The following is a 17,728-nucleotide window of genomic DNA, read 5'->3' as shown; positions in this document are numbered from 1 at the left end:
ATCTTAAAAGGTGACAAAGAAAACATTTACAAGGCGTTTAAGTAGAATAGGTATCAGCATACAACATATACATTTTCTTCTTCACCAGCCAATTCCAAAGTAACCAATCAAGGAAAAACATGTGTTAAGATGAACAACCTATTTTAGCACTCCTTCATTTAAACAAATCTAAGTTTTCCATTACTCTAAATGGGACTAAACTTTTGGTCTCAATACAGGAAATGTGTAAATCACACTTAATGTAATATCCTACTTTGAACACTGGTTATTTTTAAATGAAGAATTGCAAAAACAAAATGTGTGGAAGAGACAAAAGAATGAAAGCTATTTAAAAATCCTAAAAATTGCAAACTATTGGATGTACATTGTACTTCACACTGCATATCTTGGCTACAGATATGGAATCCATTAGTAAAATATTAAAGCAAAGTTGGAAACTTCTGATTATCATTTTGCCACTGTCTTTAGATTTAATGCATCATTTGGCTCAGAAAGTTATTTAAAAATCCCCAATACAAGTTAAAATATTTACAAAATTGAATCTCTTTCACTTAATGCCTATTGGGCAATAGTCTTTTAAAACTCCACAGACACTTGTAAATTTGTCAAAAGAATCATTGCCTATAAACAAACTTTCATGCGGTTTGGTAATTTCAATAAGACAGGAGTTGGTATTTTTTAAACATCATTTCAAAAGTAAATGCAAAACCAGAAATAGTTCAGTGTTGATAACAATGATTTGCTGAATATTTACTTTCCAGGACCCACCAGTAGCATTTATGGGAATCAGCCTGACAGTGAATCCAACTATTTAACACCACGGACTCCTATAAACCTGTCATGGATCCTATCCCTCATAAGTTATGTCACAGTGAAAGCTGCTAACTGCCATCACTGTTTGTGTATTTCCCAATGTCTGTTCATAGCCTGGTGGAATCATGGGATTGTTAAAGATTTGCTGCAGGCAAGGTAAGATAAACAAACAGGCTTATTTTTGGCAAGATAGTTACTATTTAGCCAACTTCCCTAGACTGATTTTTGGAATCATGTCTCCTTTCATACCAAAGCAGCTTTGAAGCTGTTCATAAAGAATACCAAAATGGGCAGAAGAAAACTAAACAGGCATACATTTGCACTATGCAGTCCAGGGCTTTGTGCACTACAGAAACTAGATATATTATAAGGGATGTGGCACTATAATCATGATCAGAGAGACAGTCAGTTGCATTTTCCTTTTATCTGGCACCAGAATATAAACAAAGATGATGAATTATTTTTAGTTTCAGTAAAACTTGTATAACTTGCTCAAGGTGAGATTGGTTAATCTTTCCTTGTATGTAAAGAACTTTTCAAATAGCTTCAATAATATGTGAAGGGGAAAAACCAAAGATATGTTTAGCTGCTGGATTTAATTTCAGCATGGAGTTATACTTTTCTACTATTATATAACTCTAGTGTGTGGATGTGTTAAGCTTTGCTGTAGGCCTTGTATGACTATTCTTTGTGCCCCAGCCTTGGTCAGCTGTCATTCTGTAAGGAGGCTTTTTCTTAGGAAGGATAGCCGGTAAACAATATTGGGGGTGGGGGAGGGAGATTGAGAAAAGAAGGCTATATTCACCAGTCAGACTAAAGAAAAAAAACACAGGAAGAGAGTAAACTTCAAAGTCCTTGGGAAAAGGACTTTGAAGGCTTCTAAATCAGTTGTAGAACTTCCAATGTCCAATCCCCACACAAGTTTAAAGGTGCATTGTTTTTGGTTTGGACTGGCACAGCACTGGCTCAACCCCTGGCTTTCAGGCCAGATCTGGCCCCTGGTGCTGTGTCATCTGGCCCACAGGGCTTCCCACAGGTCTGTGGGGAGTTCCGCAGGCCTTAGCCCTGAGAGCAGGGTGACATGGTGCTGGATCCCAGCACATGGAGCTGGAGGGCTGGAAGGAAGCAGCATGGGACCCTGGAGCCCTGAACCGAGCACACAGGACTGGACAGAGGTGGTGAGGGGCCCCAATCATGGCACAGAAGGCCAGATGGAAGCAAGGCGCGGATCCAGGACCCCAATCCTGGCACGTGAGACTGGGTGGAGGTGGTATGGAGCCCTGGAACTACATCCTGGCATGAAGGATAAGGTGGGAGTAGTGTAGAGCCTAAGGGACCAGTCTTGGCATGCAGGGCCCCATCCCAGCATGTGGGAGCCAGTCAGGGCTGTGTGGTGGGGGGAGGATCATTGGGGTGGTAATCTGGGCATGTGGGCCTGATCCTGGCATGCGGGCTCCAATCCTGCCTTTGGACCAACCCCATACCACTCATCTGGGTTAGGTTAGAGGTGCTTAACCTTTTAGCCCCAAAGGTAAGAAAAGTAGTCTGAAGCTGGTCCATGGACCAGATCAGGCCCTGTGTGCTGCCAATGCATGGCTCACCCACTCAGCTTGAGCCCTGGGTGACTCAACTGCTCCCTCCCCCACACTGGGATCAGACCCTGTGCTGCCCCTATGCACTGAGATGGGGCAGCAGCGTCCCCTGCCTCCCCAGCCCAACATTGTGTGCTGGGATTGGGCCTTGGGGCCTTGAACCACCATTGAGTGGCCCTGTACGCCTGGATCAGGCCCTGCATGCTGGGACTGAGCCCTGAGGCCCTGGGTTGCCTGACCTGGCCCCATACATTAGGATTCTGGTCCTGGTGCTCTGTGCCATCCTCACCTGCCTTTGTGCACTGAATGGGCCCTGGGGCCCTGTGACATCTTCACTTGGCCCCACATACTTGGATTGTGACCTGCATAGCCCTCTTCATTTGATCCAGTGTGCACGGCCATTTTATCTAGCCTGCAGAATTCCCCACAGATGCCACCACTCCCCTACCATCAAATTTTCAGACCCATTGGGAGCCCTATGAGCTGGATGGCAAGGTGCCACGGGTCAGATCTGGCTTGTGGACTGAGGGTTGTGCACTCCTGGGCTACATGGACACTCATATAGGCATAGGCGGAGGAAGAAAAAAACGTGCGTGTGGGAGGCTGAACATGTGCGTGTGCATGTGCATGCACATGCCCGCGCCGCCTCCCTCCCCATACAGGAAAGACTGGGGGGAGGGGGGACAGGGTGGGAGGAGGGGAGAGAGCCATGGGGGGAAGCAGCATTGCCCAGTGCCAGTGCTGGCCTTGGCAGGTTTTGCACCGGCACTGGCTTCCTCCCCACCCCTGGCCTCACATCACCTGGAGGGGCTTGAAGCTAGGGGCCAGACTTGGCTGTGCCACTGGGTTGGAGGAGATGGAGACCCTGGGACCCCTGTGCCCACCCCACCAGGCCCTGCAAGCGGGGGTGGGTGGTGCAGGACAGAGCTGCTGCTCGTCCAGGGGGCAAGGGTAGGGGTGGAGGTTCCCTCCACTGCACACATCCTGGGAGGCATTGAGGGTCTGTGCCCCCAGATCTGTGTGGGGTAGGGCAGGCTGGCACTGTGGGCTGGGGCCAGGGCAGTGCCAGGCTCTTCCCAGTGGGAGGGATGTGCTGTGCTCCAGGTGTGTGGCAGTGGCACTGGGAGTGGGGTTGGGTGGGCTACAGCGAATTTTGGGGTGTCTGCAGCCCCCACTCCCAGTTCTGCCACCACCCGCTCTGACTGTAGACTGCCTCTGCACCCACTGGGAAGAATCCTGCCCTGCTCTGCCCTGCACAGAAACAGGGACACATGCCCTCCATGCCCTCCAGGGTGTGCGTAGCAGCAGGAGCCATGCCCCCCAACAATCTGCTCAGGGCTCAGTGCCATGCCCTGCCCCAAGCACCAACCATTCCCTCAGCCCTATCCCCACTCCCTCCCCTTACTGCTGCCTGCACGCCCCTTCCTACTCCTACTGCAGCCACCAGAAGTCCACGGCCAGGTTGCCTTGTGGCCCTACTACTACCCTGTTGGGGTTTTTTGGGTGGGGAGGGAAGGGCTTCAGGAGGGGATTGGACTAGGTGATTCACTGAAGTCCATTCCAGGAGACCCTGGTGTAAAAAACCCCACCACTTGAAAAAGCAGCATGGCCCACATGGCAGCAGTGTGAGCCACCAGAAACCAGAGCCTGGCCATTCAGAGGTCAGATTGCTGCCACTGCTGCCCCAGGAGGCCCCCAGGACCCCAGGTAAGGTTGCTGGGACCTGCACACATGCTGGCCTCAGCCTCCCCTACCTCACCCAGGTCTATTCTCCATGAGCTGGAGTGCACATGTAGGAGCATGCCAAGGGAAAAATAGCCATGGCACACATATGTGCTGCTATTTGTCAGACAGGAAACACATGTCCCTGCACATGCATGCTTGCAGGGACATGCCCTAATTGCATTGAATGCTGCAGCACCTTTGAAAGGATCTCAAGGCATCCCAGAGTATTGTGTCCGAGTTCTCATTCAGAGCTTGAGAAGGTACATTTGAAGATTGTGGCTATAAAGGTGGAGAAAGGTGATTTCCAGCTTCTCTTTCTATTACAGGAACTCTGACTTTTCATATAACACAGGTCATAATATTTGATCTAACAATTCCTCCACCGAGGCCATAATTTGGAATAAACTAAAGGTCTGTGGCCAAGACTGCAAGTGGCAGAGCACCTGTCAGATCCAGAGGAAAACTGTTCCTATAGTTAATTCCTGCATCAAACATTTCCTCATTTTTCTAGCTTCAGCTGTCAGCCATTCACAAAACACTATACAGTCCTCTTTTATTGCTTAGGCCTGGCTTCTTCATTGCAGATAATCAAACGGGACAGACGTTCAAAAAGCCCCTGGTGAAAACACCATAATTATCACACTTTACTTACAAAGCTATAAGTTAGAGCGTGAGTGAACCGAACAGATGTTCACTGTTCAGGTGGGAGTGGGGGCTTGGAGCCTGCCCACACTGGCTGCTAGGGATGCTTCCGCATACCTCCCAGGAGGCTGCCATAGTGGCCCATCTCCCCAGCTCCACCCTCCGCCAGCTTGTGACCGTCAGCAGTTCCTAAGGTGGGGGAGACACTCCAGAGCCCTTCCCCTGCAGGCCTCGCTCCCCGCCCCCCAGCCAAATGGTGGCATGCTAATGCCTAGCTAGGGCAGATGCTGGGGCAGAGACCCTGGACTCCTTCTCCTACAGCTCTTTGGCTGGGCTGTAGCTCACCACAGGGCCAGAGAGGCTGTGGGGACAGAAATCTTCCCCTCTCCCACTCCCTAGCTGGGCTGTGCACTGAGCTGGGACCAGAGGCAGTCACTGACTGGGTCAGTGATAGCTGCCCGGTGCTCAGACAGTACACAAGAACTCTGCTTGAGGCAAGAGCACAGCCCTGTGCAACGCTGCCTAGGATGATGGTGATCATGCTTTAAGTTAACCCTTGATGGGATGTGGCAGAGATGTTCAATGAAGCCCTCTAACAGAAAGTGCTTTAGTCTAATACCTCATCCATCAAGGGTTAACTTAGAGCATGATACACCATTTTTAAAGCACTCTAAGACCCATGAAAGTCTATTCAGTTATGGTTTTAGAGTGCTTTCTCCTAGTGAAAGTGAGATAGGTGTAACATCTGTACCTACCTTCACATAGGATGACTGTTGCATCATTCATTAGGGTGAAAGAAGAAATATGATGTAGCCATGTAATTAAGTGTCTAAGACAATAATGTTGAAAAGGGCAGAGTGCAGATTGCATATGAAACATTAAATTTGGCATCTCCAGATTTCACTTTAGAATCTTAATACTTACTTAATACAGCTTATAAAAAGAAAATTTCCTAGGGTTCTTTTCCAAAGAAAAATATAAAGGAAGACACTTCTTCATGTATAAGGCTCTCTTATGGGCCATTTGGCTCATACCGTGGCAAAAATTACAGACTAAACCAAAACTCTTTTGAAACACTGCTGCTTTCCCTCTGCAGCATGTTGCAGAATCAAAAACTTATTGAAGATAGACTTTATGGAATGCACCCACATGCAAATCCAATGGACTACTGAGAGATGGCCTATTAATGACATTTTTCAGTAAATATATAGGCCTTGATGCATGTACAAACACAGACATATTGCCAATGGTATACTGGCAGCTGTTAGGTTTACTGTCCAATTGAATGTACATGCAAAAATGGCTGCTTTCAAAAACTCTGTATGTTGTAACTCTCACAAGCCAAAACCATTTTTACCTGGACCTCTGAAAAGCAGATAAATGACCTAATTTTAGTTGCTTTCTGTTAAGACATGAGCTGTCCAAAAGAGAACACTTTTTTTTTTAAGGCAAAAAGTTGAAACTTGTTTATTTTTTAAAACAAAACAATCATCCTCGTGCAAGTTTCTCTCCTAAATTGACCTGTAAAGAAAAATGTAAATATCTGAAAAATGTATAAGCATCTGATAAAATGAAAAGGTGAAAATATTAACTCAGTGTCTCAATGTGCTCTACTCATAACATCCAAATAGTATAGGCATGTTAGTATTTTGATTTTTTTTTATTCTACCCATTTGAATGGTCTATTACACTCTTTTCTCCAGTGTGTAAATTTAATTTGGAATTGGCAAAGAAACCCAATTTTCATAATCAAAAGCAGTTTAACCTGGCTGGCCTCTTAAATGGACCTCACAGTGTATCTACTGCTGCTGAATAAAATTTCAAAAACATTGAAGTCTGAGATCAGGGGTGGGCAAAATACATCCTGCAGGCCAGATGTGGCCCATCAAATTATTTTATCTGGCCCATAGCTGCTCCTCTGAAGGAGAATTGTATCTGGCCCACACCTGGCTTTTGGTGCCTCTCGTTCTTCTCCCTTACTCATGCCAACTGAGTGCAGCAGCAGCAGTTGCTCTCCTCCCTGGCCCAGCCTGCCCTGTCCTGCCCCCCAGCCCCCAGTGTATGCTCCAAGGCAGGGGGTGATGAGCTTCTGGCCAGGCTTCTCCTGGTGAGGCTGTCTGTGCACAGCTCTGACCCTGCAGCTATTTGTAGATGAGACAGCTTGGCCCCTGGTGACTTGAAGTTCAGGTAAGGTTCTCCACACTGGCAGGGGACAGGGTGCAGGAGGAAGAGGGCCAGGAGCCAGGGATTATCTGGGCCCTGCTGCACTGGGGCCTAGTAGGAGCGTGGGCACTGCTAATGTGGTACCATGCTGTATTCCTGTGCCCCTTCAGGCTGTGCCATGTGGGTACAGCTGGAGTGGCTGACATGGCTGCAGCCTGACCCTGGCATGGCTTCTGCCTGACCCTGAGTCCCTGGCACATGCTGGGTAGGTCAGGAGCCATGCCAGCTGTCCCCATGTGGCCCAAAGTGGCATGAAGGAGCACAGCGCAGCACCCGCCTGACTCAGCCAAGTGCTGGGGTCTCGGGGCAGGAAAGAGGGGGGCACACAACATAGCACCAGCTTGGCCAGGCCTAGGTAACCCATGGTTCCCAGCCCACTTCTCCCTGCACCCACTCCTCCACCCCAAATCCCAGGCATGTGGCCAGGCCAGGCTGGTAGTGCACTGTGCTACCACATGCCTCCTTGAGCGTAGCTGGCATGGCTCCTACCTGACCCAGCCATGTGCTGGGGACTGGGGGTAGAAGAGGAGGTGCAGGGAGAGGGGGGGGACAAAGATTAGGTTCCCTAACCTTTGTCCACTCACCTCTCTGCCCTTACATCAGGGGTTGACAATTATTTGGGCTGGAGGGCCACTTAAGGAGTTTTGGTGAGCTGTTGCAGATGGTGGGGAGGTACTGACTGGGTCTGTGACAGCTCACCAAAACTCCCTTCAACTTTTGTTGAGTGTCACCTAATTTTTGTTTGCTTCTGATTATTTATGAACATGCCAAGCAAAATATGATGAATTAATTTCTTAGGAAGAAAGTAGTCCATTTCTGAGCATGAGATTCTGATGACATATCTGCTGCATTTGCCTTTTCAGTCATTTAGGGTGTCTGTAAATGTGCTCCGGGGTGGGAGGGGAGGCTCTCGGGAGCCATTCTAATTAAAACACCAACAAGGTCTCATGTTTTCAGTGTCCTGTATTTCAAAATGGTGGCAGGAGCACTTTAACTAAAGCTTGCTTGACAAGCTTTAAAGCCCTCCCCCTCCGGCCCCCCTTCCCCTCCCACCCACATACATACCATTTTGAAATACAGGGATGATGAATTCATGAGTCTGTGATTAATCAAGTCTGCTCTGACATGCTCTAATCAGAATGCATCAGAGCACATGTAAAAGTGCCCTGAAGTATCAAAATGCGATTAATTACTTCATGAAGTATCTTGAGTAAAAACAACAAGACAAAAAGAGTCCTATTTCTATTTATAGCAGGTAAACATGATAAAGGCCAATCTCCTGGAGGAACTTTTTTTGTTTTTCTTCATTCAAATGTTACTATTTTTAGTTAAGTATTGGAATGCTAATCTTGTTAATATAACAATTGCATTACAGTTACAAAAACCCAAATCTTTATATTATATGATACATTATATTTAACTTGAAGAAATATCTCTATGAACTGTACATGCATGTTGGACATGAACAAAGAGTATATTTAATTACATTTCATATTTCTGTTAAGATAGTCCATAAACAGTTACAAATTTCTTGAATCAATATGCAGAAAATGTATTAAATTATTTCTGGAAAACTTCCCATGTGTAGTGAAAGTCTGTGACTCTTGTACTACAATAGTTTAATTCATTCTTAGTTATGAACATATGTACTTATGAAGCTGAAGTTAGATTTCTGTGAATATCTGGACATTCTCTAAAACAGGATCAGTTTTTGTAAACTTTCCTATCAATAAGCTGCTTCTAAAATTTTTGGAAAAAAACTATGTCAGACAAATCAAATGCACTTACATTTTGAACATACGCTTAGTGGAATTTTTTCAAATTTTTGCCCAGCTTTAATTACAGATTAGGAGTGTATGGTTTTTAGTGTATGATAATCTAGTATATAAAATGGTGCATCAGGCAAATCTAATAGTTAAAAATTTTTCACCCTGTATGTATTGTACCTCTTTCCCCCTTGTCTATCTTAAATATTTGGGTTGTAAACTTGCTGGGGCAGGGAGTATCTACTAATTTATTTTTTCACAGTATCCAATACAATGGGGTCTAATTCTTAGTCCATCCCTGGGTATTAACATAATGTGCAGAGACAGAAGTGACAATTTTCACCTGATCTGGCCACAGAAAGTGCTCTATAGTCATGACCAAACAGAAGTACATGGCTTCAGACTGCTTCAAAAATGGCTGATCTGATGAAAATCTAAAACATCACTGCATGAGGGTTCAGATGAAGACATTTCAAAACAAAGGGTCTTCTGTAACTTCTGCCTCCGCTGCCTCCCAGCCTGTTGCTGTTTTCAGAATGGGAGGGAGCAGAGGGAGTTCAGTCTGGGGGTTTTTCAGCCCCCACTGGAAGGTAGGGTGCATGTATTGGAGTCCCCTGAGGCTCCAGCACCAGCTGGGGAACCCCTAGAATGAGTTTCCTCTGCTCCCTTTCCTTTTTTCCCATTCTTAAAACAGTGCAGGCTTGCAGGAGGGAGGGGCCATTGCTAGGGGAAACTGGCTGCAGGCCATATTTCCCTCCCCCTTGGAACTAACAGTGAACTTCTGTTTGGTCTAGGGGATCACTGCAGCTCAGAACAGTTCCTGCAAAACGTTCTCAGTTGCAGCGGGGAGCTGCACTTCTGTCTGCACTCAATAAGTATAATGGTTAGATGGCAGAAACTGCTCATGATACTAGGAGGTAAAAATAAGTCATGGTGAAATGGATTTGTGGGTAAAGGGCAAGTGATACTCATCACGGTGAATGAAAATGATATGATGGGGTGCAGATGATGTGATGATGGGGTGAAGATGGTGAATACAAATGATTCAATTTATTAATTTTATCAGATGGATACTACTATTTTTCCAAAGTATACATAGTATTATATGCAGACATATATATATATATATATATACTGACTAATAAATAAATGTGGAACTCAGCTATTACCAATCCTGCAGCTTTCCTTCTGTCCTATTTGTAGAATAAACTTAGTGCCACTTAATTATATATGTATTGACTGAGGTTGTGTGGTAAAACGCTTAAATTAGTTGAGTTGTGTTCACATTTGTCTTTTATAAAAAATGGTAGATGTCATCATAACACCTCATAAATTCATATAAGGTAAGCAGGGATTGACAAAAGATTGAGAACCACAGATTGACAAAAGTGACTGAGGAACACAAATCCTATGGACTTTCACAGTAGGACTTGTGTTTCAAAATCAGACAGACTTTTGTAAAATCTACTGATGGAAAATGAAGTTGATACCAACTTCAAAAGTCCTCAGTGTGAGCCTAATTCTGCTCTAATTTTAAGCTGCCCAATACAGACGTTGTTAAACATGCACGTATCATTGAAACATTAAACAAAATCTAGAATGTATAAGAAATTAGTGGTAAAGAGTACAAATATTATTATAATAACGTCTTGTACATTATTGTGCATCGTATTTCAAAAAAAGTATTGCAGCAAAAGTAATGAGAATGACCAAAGACACAGAAAAACCCCCTCATATATGAGTATAAATTGAAAAGATTAGACCTGTTCACCTTAGAAAGAAAATGAATGAAGAGAACATGAGGAAATTGTATACTTGTAAAACAGTTTGCATCTTAAACAGTCCTTAAGTAGAGAGTGGTAGTTAGCTGTGTTAGTCTAAAGGTAGGCAGAAGGTAGGTTAGGGAGGGACCTTATGGATCAAATCAGTGGTTCTTAACCTGTAGCTCATGGGGCCTTGTTATCCAGCCCAGAAGCTTTCACATGGGTCCAAAAATTTGGTAGCAGGGGAATGATGGCAGTATTCCTTGCCTTGGCTCTGGCAATTAAAAATACCACTGCCCCCCAGTTGTTAAATTTCTGGATCCATAAGGAGTCCTATGGGCTGGATGATATGGTCTCTCATGCCTGGTTGCATTGGCATCTAGGGCCAGGCCAGTGTATAGAGTCAGATCTAGGATGCGTGGGGTTGGATCTGAAGTGTATTGCACTGCTCTGAGGCCAGATCCAGAGAACGCGGCATTGCTCTGATATAGAGTCAGATATGGTGCAAGTGGGGTCACTCTACAGCTGGATCCAGTGTAGTAGGCTGGATCCAGGTTGCAGGGTTAAAAGCTTGAGCACCACTGGATTAAACTGTACAGAAAGACATGAGGTTCAGCCTATTTTGTCAGATGTTATGGATGTAGTTACAAACTTCATATGTAACCACTAGTGAATTTACCTCTGTGGGAGCAACAATCAAACAGCATACTACACATGACAGGGACAGAAATATTTGGGGTGAGAGGAAGAAATGGATATTTTTGCCACAGAGAGAAACCATATAATCTTTGAAAATACGCACCTGGCAAAAAGAAATGTCATGTTAACAGAGTCCACTTACAAATGTTGTAACATGAACACATTTCTTTTCTTATCTTGCTAGTCATAGTTCAATTTAATGAAGTAAGTAGACAACAGAAGAAGAATTTCATCATTAACTTAAGACCCAGAATTTCACTTCTGTATTTCTATTTCATTAGTTACACTGCATATTTTGTGCATGCCTCTCAATTTAGCGAGTGAAGTTACATGTTACACTTACGGGGCCATGTTAAAGCTTGTTAACTTGCACTAAGTGCCCTCTGAATGTCTCAAAGTTATGACACTTTAGGGTGTGCTTGGGGTATGCTAGACAGCTTCTGTCAGAGTAACTTCAATATGTTGCACAGTGATAAAACAAGAAATCCTCTATTATCCCAGGATTCACTGCTCCCAACCCCCCCAATCCTGCTCCATTTGTCAACTTTCCACCCTCCTGAACTCTACTGCTCAGGGGGTGGTACCACATGGGAGCAGGCAGGGCCCTGCCAGTGCCAGGAAGTGGGTTGCAGCAGCAGAATCATAGAGATGGGAGGCTGAGAGACATGGGGGATGTAGCTTCCCTCAGCAGGCTCTTGCACTTCTTGTCTCAGGTGGAGACCCCAGAGAGCCATCCACCAACCTCTGCCAATCCGATCCCAGCCCCCTGGACCTGATCTCAGCTTCCCCAGGTTTCCCTGGAAGGGGTGCACCTTTTGCCTGGAGCCAGGCAAAAGCTGTGGAAAAGTTCAACTAGCCTTGGTTACTGGAGGTGAATTGAAAATTTCCCACCCTTCCTGGCCTGTTTCCCATTAAGTGCTTCTGGCTCTCTCCTGGCTAGGTGGCTTAAGGGGGACTGTGACTTCCCTCCAAATGCCCTGTTCCTATCCTGGGATGAGGGGTGAAGGCTCTGCTACCATCACAAAGCCCTTGGGGTTTAGGATGGTGGGAGCATGCAGCCACAGAGAGCAGTGAAGCATGTTTCCCTGCGGCTCCGTGCTGCTTCTGGCAGCTCCATTCCCAGCACAGAACCAAAGGACATGGAGCTAAGGGATTCCCCTGTCCCCATGGCTTCATGCTTCCACTGTACTAAACCTGGGGGACTCCATACTGATAAAATAGGTGTCTTCTACCATTCTAGACCCAAGGATGGGAATGAGGGGGGCCTTGAGTAGGAAACCAGAGCCCCCATCTCTCTTCACTTCCCAGCTTCATGCTTCTGCTACTGCAACCCCACTTTTCTTCCCTGCCCCTTCCTGCTGTCCAGAGCAGGAATAAAACCCAGGTATCCTGGTTCCTAGCCATACTTTTGCTCACCAGCCCTCTAGTGACAAGTCAGAGCTGTGCAGGCAAGAAATGGTATTAACCTTTAACTTGTGCCTGCTTACATGCTCTAACTTTAATACCACTTTAAATTGCACACATTTAGTATGGTCTAAGTGTATTGTGTAATATCACCTAGAAAATGATACTCAATTACATTCGTTTTAGGTTTGTTCATGACATTTTTAACTTTAAAGTTCTCAGTGTTCCAAAGTCTGTTATTAATGGGTGTTAAAAAGCTGTTTTATTTGGAATTAAAACACTCATAGAAAAATTTCTACAGGTTTCTGCAATTTTGTTTTCACAGAATGAAATTTTGAACCAAATAATAGTGAATGCTGTTCCTTTAATATCCCATCTGAAAGATCTCTGCACAGTAAATTGCATGGAACTCAATCTGTTTGCCTCAAAAAGATAAAAAGGCTGTGTGGCTCCTGTCTGGATTTGAACTCTTGGTTCCATGGAGTCTAGGTATTTCAAACCAGAGGCTCAGACAAGGAACACATGCCCCAGGGCTATGCCCATTCAGTTCTTCTTTCTAAAAATATGTGATATCCAGATAAATGATTGTCTCAATAAGATGAACAAACAATTCATTTTCAATGGTAAGTGAATCTTCTTTAATTATGAATCAACTACTTACATTGAAAATAACATTTTAGATATGATAGACAACCAGTTAAATTTCCTATGCCTTTTCATTGTTGTGCTATCTTAATTTCTAAGAAGTAGATTTAGGTAAAATAATCCATTAACAGAAGCACTAGTTTGTTCTCCAGTGACACATGAGAGAACACCTCACCCCATTTATTACTTTTTGTTTCATCCCACTTCCACAGAATACTGTTTTGGCTGCCTTAACCAACCTAACTGTAAAATAACTCTAATGTACCCTATAACACAGGCAACTCCAGTTAATATTGTTCAAATTATTTACATCTGAAGGGCCGCGCCTGTCTGGATGGCTGGGCCTGATGCTTCTCTGGACTCGGTTTCTGCTAATCACATCTGTTTCAGCTTTAGACTTTCACTGGTATTCTGCCAGCAGCCACAACTTTTTAATGCCTACAATAAACTATAGAGAGTCATCAAATTTTTGTTGTATGTGTTAAAATGATATACTCTTCAATTAAAATATTTGATGTCCAATAAAATACAGTGTTATCTAAAGAAAGAATGTGAACAAAGATATTAAAAAGGATGTTTTGCACAACTTGTTTAGTAATGCTGCTCATTTTGTTGTTTAAATATAATAGAAATCCCCCAGAGACATTATTAGCATTCCTCCATATATAATTCAAATGATAAAAATCATTGGCATTTCAAAAGATAATCAGTGGGGTTTTTTTGTTTCTGGTCTCCCCCAATGCACAAAAATAAATAAACAAATAAAAATCCTGTGCATTGTCAAGTCATGATAACCTAATTTGTTGCTTGACTTTGTCAACTTTCAAATATATCATTAATATGGAATGCAATAAAGGGAAACTCAACATTTTACGTAGAATTTTCCTATACGTGCTCCTACATTTTTTATAAAACCTAAGGAAGAATTAGCCTTGAAGCCCAGAAACCAAAGATCACAATGAATCTGTAATTGTAAAAACAAGGAAGCAAAGAGCATAGTAAAAAACAAACAACAAAACCAAAATAAAACAAAACAAATCACTCCCCTCATCTTTTTGTCTTTTTCTCTCTGCTTTGCAATTTACCACTAAAATCATGTGAGTGTCAAAGCCTTGTAGCTGAGCCTGCAAAACTGAAATGTACGGCAGCAGGACTACATGCTGGAAGAGTACAAGATCAAACACAGATCATGTTTCTGCACAAACTAGCACAAGAGAGGGCAGGCCAAGGGTTTTACAGGGGCAAGCGATGAGAGGAGATAGAGCACTTGGGTATGCCCTGGTTGAATAAACAACAACTGATACTTTCCTACCACTGTTGACCTTTGAAACTCTCCTTAAGGTGGCTATGACCTAATTGAGCCATTTCAAACTGGAAAAATAAATTATTTTGTGATAGTTTTCATTGCCTCACATCACAAAATAAAATACAGCCTCCCCGTTCAACTCTGATTCTACAAATATTGTTTCATTTGAAAAAAAAATGTTAATGTATTGTTTAAATTTAAGTGGAATAGCTTTTTTAGTCTTTCATGTAGATTTTTGTTCAAATTCTCCTTTTCCATCCAGAACAGCCTTGGTATTACTTAAAAAATGACAAGCCTAAAATATTCAGTCATCATTTGCTGTAGCTTTTTTTTGTAGCTGTTAAGTTGTTTTTATACAAGTCCTGAAGAAGGAATTTATGTTATTCTACTAAAAGAAACCTAAAATTAAAACATAACATCCTGGAGAAGGTTGGGGAAAATTCTCATATAACAGGACATTTTTAAGAGATTTCTTTTGGAGCTTTTTGAATTTAAAGTGGGTTGCAGAAAATTATGTTTAATTTAAAAAATATAATTATATAATAGTATTTTAGATCTGCAATTTTTGCCAGCCTGTAAATGCAACTGGATCTATTAACACTATAATCCTAATTAGTAATAAACAAAGCTCAAAAAGGTCATTTTTAAATGGCACTCAATTGTTAGTATAATAAGATAAAAGTTCTCAGTTACCTTCTAGATCTCTCTTCAGTTTCCTTAAGTCTTTTATTAGGTCTTCAAACTTAACTTGGGAGGCCTGGAAAAAATCCTGTGGTTCTGGTAGAGGAAAAATGCTCTTGTCTGTTCCAGCTTCCTAAATACATGAATAAATTTATTATGTAAATGAAATACATTTACAATGAAACAAGTTTCTACTCTCAAAATTTTAACTATGAATTAGGATAATAAAACTGCAAAAATATTACATTTAAAATAGTTACTTCCAGGCACAACCTTATGAGATGCATATTTTAGGTGAAATCCGTGAATTTAGTGGGGTCAAAGGAGTAATGACATTAACTTCAATGAAGCCAGGACTTCATCCTTCATTTCCAGCAGGATACCAGCTGGACAACAATCTTATTTTAGTTTAAACTGTTACTATATTACAATATGCTGCAAATTGTAATGGAGGATAGACAACCTCAACTATCAGGCAACACTAAGCTCACTATTTATTTTTTAATAAGGGTTTAGATAAGAAATAATATGTTTCTTAAAAACAGACAATTATTAAAATAGTCCATTTTAATATAACAAGTGATCTTATGCCAACTGTTTGTGGCTGTGTTCTTTTCCAATTTATTATGAATACATATCTTTTATAAATTGCCATCAGTATTTAAACCCTGGTTAATGTATATATTTTGAACAAATAAAAATACATAGTTGTGGGTTTATGTAGAGAAATAAATCACAGGGCCTATTGCTTATATATGGAACTCTGTGCATGTACCTCATATCTGTGATGACAAAAAAAAAAATATTAGAAGAAAAAATAGATGATTCAAAGCCACTTCTCAAAGGAAAGCTTAACAATTCAAAAGCATTGTGTAAATGGTATTTTTAATGGCATGGCATTTATGAGGATATACCACCTGAGCCTTAAATACTTTCTGTTTTTTGATTCAGTCTTTAAGGAAAAGTTACTTGGAGGAATAAGTATGATTCAATTGTGAAAATTCAGAAAAAACTGAGCTATATAATTATACAGATAAAAAGCTTTAGAAACAAACTCAAGTTGAAAGATGCAATTTACATAACTACCTTTCCTCAGAGAAGATCAGCTGGAGTCTTTTATAGCACAATAAAATCCCCACCATTACTATCTTATAGCAGAGTTTATTATTTTACTGCGCCCTAATACAAGTGCATGTGTAGGCAGTGACACTTCACTACAGAGCTAACTAGTCTACACAGTAAAGCACATGTATAGATGCAGGGTTTTAGGTTGTAGCCGTGTTGGTCTAAGGACATAGGCAGACAAGGTTCCTTGGGTGAATTTGATATCTTTTATTAGACCAACCCAAATGGTTGGAGAATAGTTACTAAGCAAGCTTTCGGATTCAAAAACCCTTCGTCAGGCTAAGGACGCTGCAGCAGTTGGTGTGTGCTCTTCCTGGATGGAATGAAAAGTAAAGAAGCCAGAGGCTGGGCTGGGCTGGGGAGTCAGTTGCCAGGCAGATTGTCACCCACAGAGCAAGTTTTGTCCAAGACACCACAGACTTGCTACGGAAACTTAAAAACATAGACCACCTTCCCAGCAACACACTCCTAGCCACCATGGACGTTACCAGCCTATACACCAACATCCCACACCAGGATGGCATTCATGCCTGCCTTACATATCTACAGGAACAAGATTACAACCCAGAATACAGAACCAAAGATATCACTGAGCTTATACACTTCATCCTCACACACAACAATTTCACTTTGAATAATCAACACTTCCTCCAGGTGATGGGAACAGCTATGGGCACTAAAATGGCCCCACAGTATGCCAACCTTTTTATGAGCCACCTGGAAGAAGACTTCCTCAAGAACTGCACCATCAAACCCTTGCTGTACTTACGATATATCGATGACATCTTCATCATTTGGAGTGAGAACCTGCAACCTCTGATTGAGTTCCACCAGAAATTCAACAATCACCATCCCTCCATCCGACTTTCTTTAGAATACTCCAGCACCAACATCCCCTTTTTAGACACAATGATCAATATCCAGAAGGGTAAAATACAGACCACAGTATACAAGAAACCCACAGACCAACATACATATTTTCACAGAACCAGCAATCACCCGAAACACACCAAAAAAGCTGTGATATACAGCCAAGCCCTCAGATACCACCACATCTGTACTGAAGAGAACACCCGGGATTGCCACCTCGCCAATCTTAAAAAGGCTTTCACCCAGCAAGGACATTCCTCCAGAGAGGTAGAGCGCACGTTTGAAAGAGCCACCTGGATACCACATGAAGAACTGCTGCAGTACAGAAGAAAAACACCCACGAATCGCACACCGCTGGTTATGACCTATCACCCATCCCTTGAACCTGTACGGAAAATCCTCAAAAAATTGCAACCCATATTAGAAAAAGACCCTATTCTTAAAAAGATCTTCCCAGAGCCACCCATCCTAGCC

The 17,728-nt window shown here is 42.8% G+C and overlaps 1 protein-coding gene across 1 annotated transcript in view; it reads right to left on the bottom strand.

Annotated features, from left to right (window-relative positions):
• Positions 1 to 17,728, bottom strand: part of FMN1 (formin 1) — a 235,647-nt gene that overhangs the window by 75,656 nt on the left and 142,263 nt on the right. Inside the window, exon 12 of the mRNA XM_019496560.2 lies at positions 15,272 to 15,392. Coding sequence (XP_019352105.1) covers positions 15,272 to 15,392 — 121 coding nt within the window. The remainder of the gene's footprint in view (positions 1 to 15,271; positions 15,393 to 17,728) is intronic.

The sequence above is a fragment of the Alligator mississippiensis genome, chromosome 2, assembly GCF_030867095.1.
Source record: "Alligator mississippiensis isolate rAllMis1 chromosome 2, rAllMis1, whole genome shotgun sequence".
NCBI lineage: Eukaryota > Metazoa > Chordata > Crocodylia > Alligatoridae > Alligator > Alligator mississippiensis.
This window is presented reverse-complemented; position numbering and strand designations above follow the sequence as displayed.